General features: G+C 38.3%; 1 protein-coding gene across 1 annotated transcript in view; it reads left to right on the top strand.

Annotated features, from left to right (window-relative positions):
* IL1RAPL2 (interleukin 1 receptor accessory protein like 2) overlaps positions 1-12,630 on the top strand; it is a 693,469-nt gene that overhangs the window by 27,164 nt on the left and 653,675 nt on the right. Inside the window, exon 4 of the mRNA XM_036304134.1 lies at positions 1,077-1,263. Coding sequence (XP_036160027.1) covers positions 1,077-1,263 — 187 coding nt within the window. The remainder of the gene's footprint in view (positions 1-1,076; positions 1,264-12,630) is intronic.

Below are 12,630 nucleotides of genomic sequence, written 5' to 3'. Positions count from 1 at the left end.
AGCATGTGGCCCCTTTCATCCACATTTGTATGATACCTAGCATTTTGTGAAATTTCAATGTGTACTAAGTAGTATGAATACTAACAATGCTTTGAGACCAACATTAAATTATTGATTCTCATGCTAATCCCATCTGTCAGGATTTTTATCACTTGACTTTAAAAATACTTGGTTTTAAAATACCCTTGGCACTTTGTATGTTCAACAGCAGGTACCCCTTGATGTTTAGAACAGAAATGGTTCTGATGTGTCTCACCAAGAAATAAACCATTTGACCTTCTAAGTCTTACCAGGTTGTTTCTGATTTCTCCTTCACACTTTCCAGTTTTCTTTTTTGTGGTTGATATTTTCTGGAGTCCATGTACACTAAGGTAGGGAAAGGTAATGGTGTATACAAAGTGACCTTATGATAAAATTCAATGTGGAAGCTCCTTTACAATGGATAAAATTAATCTAGGCTAACCATTTTCTACTAGGATTTGTCCTTTGTAGGATGCCAGAATTGGACCCCTGAAATATCTCAGTAAACACTGTCAAAAGCTATGTAAGTTAATAGGTATCTTCTGTATGTTGATCTATTTTTTTTGGTGTGTATCCTATAAAAGTACATGTTGGCTTAGATATCAATGGCAAAATTAAACAACCTTTGGAATATCTGGTAATTAACTGGCCATAGAGGCAGAGCAGAAATGACTATACTTCTAGTCATAGACTTCCTCACAAGCTTTTACTATTAGATATTCAACATAAATTTATTTATTTCTTATTAACCAATGTCACTCCAATAAATTTAATAAAAATATTTACCCCTTGGAAAGAAGTCTGATCATCTGGTGGTTCAGAAGATGAGTACAGCTGTTCTGTATAGCTACCTCACAGTCAGAAATGTCCATATTAGCACTTTGTTCAATAGCTTTCTGTCAGTTAAAGTAGAAAATTGTTCTCTGTTTTTTATGTTGTTTCTGACTTCTCAGTAATGTGCTAAATGGAAAAGTCAATATTCTTGAAATATGTAGTGTACAAATGAAGTTGTAAACACCCAATAAAGTCATTTTGTTATTTCTCTGTTCCTACAGAAACTCAACATATTGCATGAAAGTGTCAATGTCCTTGACTGTTGCAGAGAATGAATCAGGCCTGTGCTACAATAGCAGGATCCGCTACTTAGAAAAATCTGAAGTCACTAAAAGAAAAGAGATCTCCTGCCCAGACATGGATGACTTTAAAAAATCTGATCAGGAGCCTGATGTTGTATGGTATAAGGTAACTCAGCATGGTGTTAAATGCATTTTTTACCTTAAGTCAATAACTGGTTTATGGATAGGAAAAGGGAGAGATTTTATTTATATTTTTGGTATTAGATATTTTACTGAGAATTCACCAGCTCCATAATTAAATAATACAGAGCTATAAATTTTATATACCTCTGGTTTTCATGCACTTCCATCAGCAGGTGTCAGAAACAATCCCACCTTCTGCAACTGCTAAGCAATAAGTAAAATCTCCCTTCACTCCAATTAATGAGAGCAAATGGGAAGAGTTAAGATTTAAGAAAATATTTGAATGATGTAGAAATATGATTTACTGTTAGGGACAAAGTCCATAATTACTAGTAATAATACTTACAAAAAATAACAACTGTTATCATGATCTGCATTGTGAGAGCCACTGCAGTTCATGCAGAGGAGAAAAATGGGCCCAGTATAGGTTATTTCTTGAACACAAGAAATAACATGTTTAGCTAGAAATAAAATTGAACAGAAGAGAGTTACATGAAGTATTTATCGAGGTGTGACATGGGTAAGGAGCTGTGTCACTGGAACCTGGCAAGAGTGGTGTGGGCCTGTCCAGAGCTGTGGCCTTAGTGGCACATATGGACTGTGGCAGAGATAGGGATGTTGGGAAGGATAAATACTCTAACCGCTCTTAACGCCTGCCTTCCAGTTTCTTGCTAGTACTTCCCCCTCTCCTCAATGTGAACTCAAACAGAAATCAGAGGACAAAACCAGGAGTTAGAATAAATAGTATTCAGCTTCCCCGGTGATAAAGTAGGGCAGACAAGAGCAGAGGTTGAATTTAGGGGAAGAAGTAGAGAAATAACCTTACAATATTTAAGCTATGATAGTTTGCTAGCCAGAGGCCCTGCAGTCCTATAATAGGACTGAGCAACCTCTACAAGCTCTGACCACAGTGGTTGAAATGTGGTAGAGTTTTTAATATGATGACCAAGGAGGTTTTCTACACAGGTGTTGTGCACATTGTTGAAACAAAATATACATAAAATGTGTAATAGGTTATTTCTATAGGATCTGACAGACCCTTAGTTCTCAGGGAAGCCTAAATCCTAACTCCTACAGTTGCCAGTGGTTTTACATTTGGAAGCCTTTCCATTTGACACCTGGAGAACTCAATAATAGATACCAAGAACATGTCCTGAACTAGAACTTTAAGCCTCTATGAGAATTGTCTTCCCCCTTTTTTATTTTTTAAGGAAGATAAGATTCTCACAGGTAAAAGGAACATGAATATTATGTTAAGTGAAATAAGCCAATCTGAGAGAGACACATATAAAATGACCTCACTTGTTCTTGGAATCTAATGAACAAAATGAATTCACCAACAAAATAAGACCCAAAGCAGAGAGACATGGAACAGATGGACATACCTCAATGTGGGGTTTGGGGTAATAAGAAGAGATAAACCAAAGAACTTATATACTTACTAGAGGTCCAGTGCACAAAAATTTCTGCACTCCGGGGGGGGGTGTGTCCCTCAGCCTGGCCTGTGCCCTCTCTCAGTCTGCGACCCCTCGAGGGATGACAACCTACTGGCTTAGGCCTGCTCCCTGGGGGACTGGGCTTAAGCTGGCAGTCATACATTTCTCTGGCAGCCCAGGAGCCCTTGGGGGATGTCCACTTGCCAGTGGGGAGCAGGCCTAAGCTGCAGTCGGATATCCTTAGCACTCCTGAGGGGGCGGGAGAGGCTCCCACCACCACCGCTGTACTGGCAGCTGCCAGTCTGGCTTGTGGCTGAGCAGAGCTCCCCCTGTGGAAGCACACTGACCACCAGGGGGCAGCTCCTGCATTGAGCATCTTCCCCCTGGTGGTCAGTGTGTGTCATAGTGACCAGTCATTCCCAGTCATTCTGATGTTAGGGTCAATTTGCAGATTACCCTTTTATTATATAGGATAGAGTCCTGGTGCATGGGTGGGGGCTGGCAGGTTTGACCTGAAGGGTGTCCCAGATCAGGGTGAGGATCCTGCTGGGGTGCCTGGCTAGTTGAGTGAGGGGCTGAGGGCTGTTTTGAGACTGGCCACACTCCCTTCAGGGTGGGTGTCCCTGCTGGAGTGCCTGGCCAGCCTGGGTGAGGTGCTGAGGGCTGTTTTTAGGCTGGTCACACCCCTTTCAGGGTGGGGGGTCCTGCTGGGGTGCCTGGCCAGCTTGGGTGAGTGGCTGATGGCTGTTTTCAGGTTGGCCAAGCCCCCCAGTGGGGACCCTCACCCCATGAGGGTGTGTCAGCCTGGGTGAGGAGCTGATGGCTGTTTTCAGGCTGGCCACAGCCCCTTCAGGGTGGGGATCCCCATTGGGGTGCCTGGCCAGCCTGGGTGAGGGGCTAATGGCTGTTTTCAGGCTGGCCACACCCCCTTCACCATGGGGGTCCCCGCTGGGGTGCCTGGCCAGTCTGGGTGAGGGGCTGATGGCTGTTTGCAGGCTGGCCAAGCCCCCCAGCAGGGACCCTCACCCCATGAGGGTGTAGCCAGCCTGGATGAGAGGCTGATGGCTGTTTTCAGGCTGTCCACAGCTCCTTCTGGATGGGGGCCCCTGCTGGGGTGCCTGGCCATCCTGGGTGAGGGGCTGATGGCTGTTTTCAGGCTGTTCAAGCCCCCCAGTGGGGACCCTCACCCCATGGGGGTGTGGCCAGCCTGGGTGATGGGCTGAGGGCTGTTTTCAGGCTGGCCACACCCCCTTCAGGTGGGAGGTCCCTACTAGGGTGCCTGGCCAGCCTGGGTGAGGGGCTGATGGCTGTTTGCAGGCTGGCCATGGCCCCCAGCCACCCAAGCTCCCAGTGGAGCCTGGCTGGAAGCAGGTATCTGGGATTTATTTTTATTCTATAATTAAAACTTTGTTGCCTTAAGCCAAGGCCACAGCCGGCCAGGGCAGGTGGGAAGCTTGGCTTTCTCCATCGCCAGGGCAACCAAGCCTCCTGCCTGCTCAGGTTCTGTGGCTACCAGCCACCATCTTGGTTAGGTTAATTTACATATAGTCGCTCTGATTGGCTGGTAGGCATCGCTTGGGGTGTAGCGGTGGTGTGGTCAATTTGCATGCTTCTCTTTTATTATATTAGATAGACATAGCCCATGGACATTGACAATAAGGTAATGAAGACATGGGGGGGTGTAAAGGCCAGGAAGATGGGGGAGGGAAGGGAATCATCCTGTAATATTATCAACAATAAAAAGTATATTTAAAAATAAATAATAAAATAAAAAATAAAATAAGCATGAAGTTCCTTGCATAAATATAGAATATTCATAATTTTGTTGGACTCTTTATGCCATAATCAGCCTTGTTAGAAATTATTAAATACTTGCTATGTGCCATTCATTGTGCTAAACTTGGTCACTACATTTTCTCGTTTATATCTCAATATAATTCTATGTGGTAGGCATGATTATTATCATTTAATAGAGAAAAAAAATTAGAACTAGAGTGATATAGAAACTTGTCCAAATTTACTCAGCTAACACAATCTGGTTTTGTATTTAAAGCTGTGTGCCTTCAGAGTCTCTTTCCTGAAATAGGCATGGGTATAAACCCAGTCTTGATCATAGGCATTTCTCTAGGATGCAGCACTGGTGCAGAGGATCCCACCAAAAAATAGAGTAAGATGGTTTTGTTTCGATTTTATTCTTGAAGAAAGGAATTTGGCTATCTCAAAAGTTAGCACCTAGAAGTAAAATTCAAGACATCAGCCTTCTCTTACAATATTCATTCTACTATTTCTTCTCCTTATCTTTTTGCTAAATTCTTTCTTCCCCTTTTTTCACATCTGTAGATATCACTATTGCCATTGTATACCAAAGCAATTTATCCATTGGCAAAGCTTACCCTCAATATTTCTTAGAAATGTACCAACAATGGTGAAGCAATTGGATATTCCAGCTATGCCTATATAATACCATTTAATATTTGTACAACATTTTACAATTGATTAATAATAATAATAACAGCTATTTATTGAGTGCTTACTATATTCCAGGCTCTGTTTTAAGTGTTTTAGTTGGAGTAGCTCAATCTTTAATACTACTATATGAGACAGGAATTATCTCCATTTTATAGAAGTGACTAGAGATTCAGAGTAATCAACTGACTTAACAAAAGTCACACAGCAGTTTTTGACTTGCAGTTTAGCTAGTGGGCTCATCCTCTTAGTCACTCTACTAAGTCACTTAGTCACTCTACTATACCCTGATCCACTCACTAGTGGATCAGGATAATATACCAGACTTCAAATTTAAAGAGTCCTTGAAGCTCCTAGATAGGTTGTTAACCCAACTTCCAACACAGGTTTCAAGAAAATTTTTGAAAAAAAATGTACTGATGTGTTAGGAAAATATTTCTTTTTTAGTTAATATTTCTATAATATGCCCTGCTTATTTTGCAGTTGTGCATTGCCTGTCAGGGTGAGCATGAAGTAAGTTTGCTCTGTAGAAAGGAAGGTACACTTGTTCAGAGTTTATTTTGGTATACATCCAAAGTTAGAAATGTTTAATGTATTATCTCCAGTGTTTTAACTGTGAAAAGCATGTCTTTATCATGATCTTTTTCCAAGTCATCTTTTCAAGTATATGTAATATTTAAACTGGTTTATTTTTCATTCATTCTGTTTTTTGCCAAGTCTTTAATCATTTTGTATCACTCTCATGTTCTGTTATGGTTTCTTAGCCTGTCTGAATCATGTTATGATAGGCCTTTAAGGTCTATCCTTTTGTGCTTACACATAATCACAGTTGAATAGGGGAAGATCAGGTGGCACTATATTGTGTTCATAAAATGACTCAGACTATCCTGGTTGTCCTGGGAATGTAAAAGATATGTGTAAAGGCTCTGTAACCCCTTTATCTGAACTCTTAACAGTTAGCAAAAGAAATGAGGAGAGGGAATATGCTTTTAGCACTTTCTCCTGATACTCTATGAATGAGGTTTAGACATTAAGACAGAATATTCAATAATGTTAGCATTTTTAGAAACATTTTTGAAATAAGAGCTACATATTATTTTCTTTGTTGAACTAAGAAGAACACTAGAACAACCTCATTATTCACTGAGAACACTTACAGGAGTATTGAGTCCCTTTATCGCATTTCTAAACAAAAGAATCCCCTAACTTTAATAAAACATCAATAATGAAAATATGAATGCATACTTTGGGGTAAATCTATGTGATTAATTACTTTGGTTGATAAAATACTAATGCTAATGTGGTCAAGGCTACCAGTTTGAATCTTCTATTTTCCTGCCCCAATGATCTAATTTCAGATGTTTGTCATTGGTTATGTGGGATGGATTGGGGCATTAATGGATATTTCAGTTAAAATTTATTCATTAATTTATTTAATTGTTCATTTATTCAACACATTTATTGGGTACATACCATATACTAGGAGCCACACTAGGAACTGGAAATAGTGAAGTGACCAAAATAAACATATTTCCTTGTTCTCATGGAGGCAGATATATAAGAGCTTCTCCTCAACATTCCAGGAAGGAGATACATCAATTAAGACATTTAAGAACAGCTCCTACTTGAAATAAACAGCATTTTCATCAAGTAAAGAGCTATAGACATACCTCTGTTTTAAACTGTAGATAGCAGAGGAAGTGACGTCAGAAGAATGGCAACGTGAAAGATCCCTTTTGTCTCTCCCCTGAAATTACAAGTTGATCATGTATAACTCAACAAAGAACTCCCTGCTCAATAAAAAGCCACACCTGAGAAATCCATGCATTGAATTATCTAAAGTTGGGCAAATGGGAACAAACAGGTGAGAAGGGAGGAGAACTCAAACCACCATAGATGTAGCCCTGCAGCCTAGAGGTGGCAGCTGGCTCAGCCTCTAAAGGAAAGGAAGCCAGCTCTAGTGGGCACTTTCTTCAGCTGCAAGGTGCAGATATTTTGGGTGGACAATCCTTTAGGAGTGAGCAGTGCGAACTGCAGCTGCTGAGAGGCCTGGGCAAAGACACAGTGCAGGGTTTCTGCCCTGGTTGTTGGCTGTTGGGTGGTCAGTGTTCCAAACAAAGAAACAGAGCCACAGAGCCCTACTGCCATTTAAACTCATCTCCAGTAGTCCTTGGTGTTGGGTTGCAGAGCATATTATCTTCAAATCTCCGGTTGGGGAGGGAACCCACGGAGGTCTGAGGTTGCCTTTATCCAGAGGACAAAACAAACTCCATGACTCAGAATCAGGGCTAAACTGACAGCAGCCACTGAGGCCAGCTTTGGGAATTTCACAGAGCTAAAAACCTTGAGATTCATCGCCATCTACTGGAAAATTTTAGGAAGACCTCTTCAAAAACACCTGCTACAGAAGTGCATATATATATATATATATATATATATATATATATATATATAGAGAGAGAGAGAGAGAGAGAGAGAGAGAGAGAGAGAGAGAGAAGGAGCCCATCAAATTCCATGAATAACCGAGATAGAGAAGCAGTTTAGAAACAAAATGAAAAATCTTCAGAAAGCAAACTGGAACACATGGAAATATGTGATATAACTTACAGAGAATTCAAGATTGCAGTTCTAAAAATATTCAACGAGATGCGAGAAAATACAGACAGGCAATTTAATGCACTCAGAAAACAAATTAATGAATAAAATGAGTAACAGAGAGATTGAGGCTAAAAAAGAACCAAACAGAAATCCTAGAGATGAAGCATTCAATTAAGGAGATCATTAATGAGCTACTGAGCATAGGAAGTAGAACTGACCAGACGGAAGAAAGAATTAGGGATATTAAAAATAGGATCTATAAATGATACAGATGAAAGAAGAGAGAGAAATGAGCATAAAAAATGAAAGAGCTCTATGAGAACTATCTGACTCCCTCAGAAAAAGCAATATTACCAGTAGAATAATAGGCATACCAGAAGAAACAGTGAGAGAGAAGGGAACAGAGAGCCTATTGAAACAAATAGTGGATGAGAACTTCTCAACCTATAGAAAGAACTAGATCCTCAAATCCAAGAAGCAAGCAGAACACCTAGTTACCTTAAACCAAAGAGTCCCTCTAAAAGGCACATTATATTCAAACTGTCAAATATTAATGACAAAGAAATAATTCTCCAAGCATTCAGGGAAAAGAAGGAAGTGACCTACAAAGGAAAGCCCATCAGAATATCATCAGACTTCTCAACAAAAACTCAACAAGCCAGAAGAGAGTGGAACCAAATATTCAAATGACTGAAAGAGAGAAATTACCAGGGAAGAATAATATATCCAGCAAAGTTATCTTTTAAATATGAAGGATAAATAAAGACTTTTCCAGACATATAAAACCTGAGGGAATTTATCACCAGAAAATCTCCAATGCAGGAAATGCTCAAAGGAGTTATTCTCCCTGAAACAAAGAACATACAGTCACAACACTAAGAGTAAGGTCACAAAAATCCTTACAGCATAAACAGGGATAATTTGTGACAACAAAAACATAAAAGGGGATGAGGTAAAGGCGTGACCTGGCAAAGGAAGATGAAGAGCAGATGCACTCAAAAGAAAATAATAACTACTGTACATCTGCAACTTTATTTTTCATAAACCTAATGGCAATTACACACAGCAAACCCCCAAACTGAGATATATAGCTTAAAAAAGAAAACAAAGGAGAGAAGTATGGAATACTACCAAACAAAAACAGCAGACAGAAACAAAAAGGAAAAGAACCACTGGAGGCACAGAGCTACCAGGAAATGATGGATAAAATAGCCATAGGAAATCCTCATACATCAATTGAATTAGCCTAAATGTAAATGGACTGAATTCGCCAATAAAGAGGCATAGAGTAACAGATTGGATCAAAAAACAAAAACAAACCATATGCTGCCTTTAAGAGACATACCTAAACTGCAAAGACAAAGGTAGATTCAAAATGAAAGGGTGGAGAATGATTCTCCAACCAAATAACATACACAGAAAAGCAGGTGTAGCCATATTTATAACTGACAAGATAGATTTCAAGATACCACGGGATAAAGATGGACATTCTAAGGCATAACACTTCTTAGTATATATGCACGCTATTAGGGAGCACCAACTTATATAAAGCAACTAGTCATAGAACTGAAGGAAGAAACAGACAAAAACACAATCATAGTTGGTGACCTTAATATTCCATTAAGAGTCTAGATACACCAAATGGAGATAATTGACATTTACAGAGCCATTCATCACAGAACATCCGATCATACATTTTTCTCTAGTGCGCATGGAACATTATCAAGGATAGACCATATTTTGGGTCATAAAACTAGCCTCAACAAATTCAGAAAGATTGAAATTATACCAAGCATATTCTCTGGACACAATGCCTTGAAGTAAGAAGTCAACTTCCAAAAGAAGTAAAGAAACCCATGAATACATGAGATTAAACAACATACTACTAAAGATGACTGGATCAGAGAAAAAATTAAAGGTGACACCAAGGCATATAGAGACAAATGAAAATGACAATATGGCACGTCAAAACTTCTGGGATGCAGTGAAAGCAGTAATAATAGGGAAACATATCATTACAGGTCTATCTCAAGAAACAAGAGAAATCCCAAATAAACAACCTATCATCGCATCTTAGAGTACTAGAAAAATAATAAACAAACTCCAAAGAAGAAATGAAATACTAAAAATTAGAGAAGAATTTAATTAGAGAAGTTTATAAAAATAATACACTAAAGACCTAGATCTTTGAGAAGATTAATAAAATTGACAAACCCTATGTTGATTCACTAAGGAAAAAAGAGAAAAGACCTATATAAACAAAATTAGAAATGAAAGAGGACAAGTTACCACAGGCATCACAGATATACAAAGGATCATATTAGAATACTATGAAAGCCTATATTCGAACAAATTCAATAACCTGGAAGAAATAGGAGCATTCCTAGAAATATATAACCTTTCTAAGCTAAATCATGAAGACTGAAGAATTTTAAAATCTAAATAGACTTATCGGCAGTGAGGAAATTAAAAGAAACATAAAAAAACTCCCAAAATAAGAGTCCAGGACCAGGTGGCTTACCAGTGATTGCTACTAAACATTCAAAGAAGATTTAAAACCTATCCTTCTCACACTCTTCCAAAATACTGAAGAAGCAATACTTCCTAACACATTTTATAAAATTAACATAACCCTGATACCAAACCCTGGAAAGGATAACACAAGAAAACAAAAACTGCAGTTCAATATCTCTAATGAATACAGATGCAAAAGTTCCAGAGAAAATACTAGCAAACTGAATACAACAATACATTAAAGAAATAATACATCCAGATAAAATGGGGTTTATTCCTAGAGGCACAAGGATGGTTCTACATATGCAATGTAATACACCATACTAACAAAAGAAAGAATAAAAATTATATGATCTTATCAATAGCTGCAGAAAAAGCATTTGATAAGCTCCAACACTCACTTATAATTAAAACATTCAATGAAATAGGAATAGAGGGAATTACTCCAACATAATAAAGGCCATAAATGACAACCTATCGGCTAATATCATACTCAATGCCAAAAAAAACAAACAAACAAAAAAAACCCCACAAAGCGTTTCATCTAAATTCAGAAACAAGATAAGGATGTCCACTTTCACCATTCTTATTCAACTTTGTTCTGGAAATCTTAACCAGAGCAATAAGGCAAGAGAAAGAAATAAACGTGATCGGAATTTGGAAGGAAGACATAAAAGTCTCACTTTTTGGAGATTAAATGATTCTGTACATAGAAAACTCCAAAGACTCCACCATAAAACCATTAGAAACAATAATCAAACACAGTCAAGTTTCAGGATACAAAATCAATGTACAAAAATCCACTGCTTTCTGTATACTAACAACAAAACTTCAGAAAAAGAAATGAAAAAAAAAATCCTTTTGCAATTGCAAACAAAAGCATAAAACACATAAGAATAAACTTAACAACAAATGTGAAAGTCCTATATACTGAAAATTACAGAGCATTATTAAAAGAGATCGAAAAAATACATAATGAAATGGAAAAATATCCTGTGTTCATGGATTGAAGAAGCAACATATTTAAAAAGGCTATATTATACAACACAGTATACAGATTTGATGCAATCCCTATCAAGATTCCAATGTCATTTTTTAAAGAAAAAGAACCAAAAAATCATCAGATTTATATGGAACCACAAAAGACCCAGAATACCCAAGGCAATTGGAGATTATATATATATATATATATTTGATTTCGGAGAGGAAGGGAGAGGGAGAGAGAGAGAGAAACATCAATGAGAGAGAATGATTGGCTTTCTCCTTCACGCCTCCTACTGGGGATGGATCCCACAACCCGGGCATGTGCCCTTGACCAGAATCGAACCCGGAACCTTTCAGTCCACAGGTCGATGTTCTATGCACTGAGCCAAACCAACTATGGCTGGCAATCCTGAGAAAAAAGAATGAAGCCAGAATTGTCACATTACCTGACTTCAAATTATACTACAGAGCTACAACAATCAAAACAGCATCGTATTGTCAGAAAAACAGACTCACAGATCAATAGAATATAACTGAGAGCCCAAATATAAAAACTCATGTATATGGACCAATAATTTTCGACAATGTAGCCAGAAACACACAATGGAGTAAAGATGGTCTCCTCAATAAATGGTGTCTAGGAAAACTAGAAAGCCACATGCAAAAAAAAATGAAACTGGATTACAGTTTGTTCCCATGTACAAGAATTCAAAATGGATTACATATCTAAATATAAGATCTGAAGCAATAAACTTCACAGAAGAAAACATAGGTACTAAACTTATGGACCTTGGCTGTAGAAAATTTTTTATGAATTTGACCCTAAGGGCAAGGGAAGTAGAGGTAAAAATAAATGAGTGGGACTATAACAAACTAAAAGGTTTCTACACAGTAAAAGATACAGGCAGCAAAACAAAGAGGCAACTGAATGGGAGAAGATATTTGCAAACAGAAGCTCTGACAAAGTTTTAATATTCAAAATATATAATGAACTCATAAAACTCAACACTAAATGAACAAACAATCCAATTAAAAAATGGGCATAGGACCTGAACAGAACTCCCCCAATAAGACATACAAAAAGCCAACAGATATATGAAAAGATGTCCAACCTCACTAGCTATTAGGGAAATACAAATCAAAACTACAATGAGATACCACCTCACACCAGTTAGAATGGCTATTATCAACAAGACAAGTAATAACAAGTGTTGGAGAGGTTCGTGAGAAAAGGGAACCGTCATTCACTGCTGATGGGAATATAGACTGGTACAACCACTATGGAAAACAGTATGACAGTTCCTCAAAAATTTAACAATTTCGTTTCCATATGTTCCAGCAATCCCTCTTCT

The sequence above is a fragment of the Myotis myotis genome, unplaced genomic scaffold (assembly GCF_014108235.1).
Source record: "Myotis myotis isolate mMyoMyo1 unplaced genomic scaffold, mMyoMyo1.p scaffold_m19_p_4, whole genome shotgun sequence".
Lineage (NCBI taxonomy): Eukaryota > Metazoa > Chordata > Mammalia > Chiroptera > Vespertilionidae > Myotis > Myotis myotis.
This window is presented reverse-complemented; position numbering and strand designations above follow the sequence as displayed.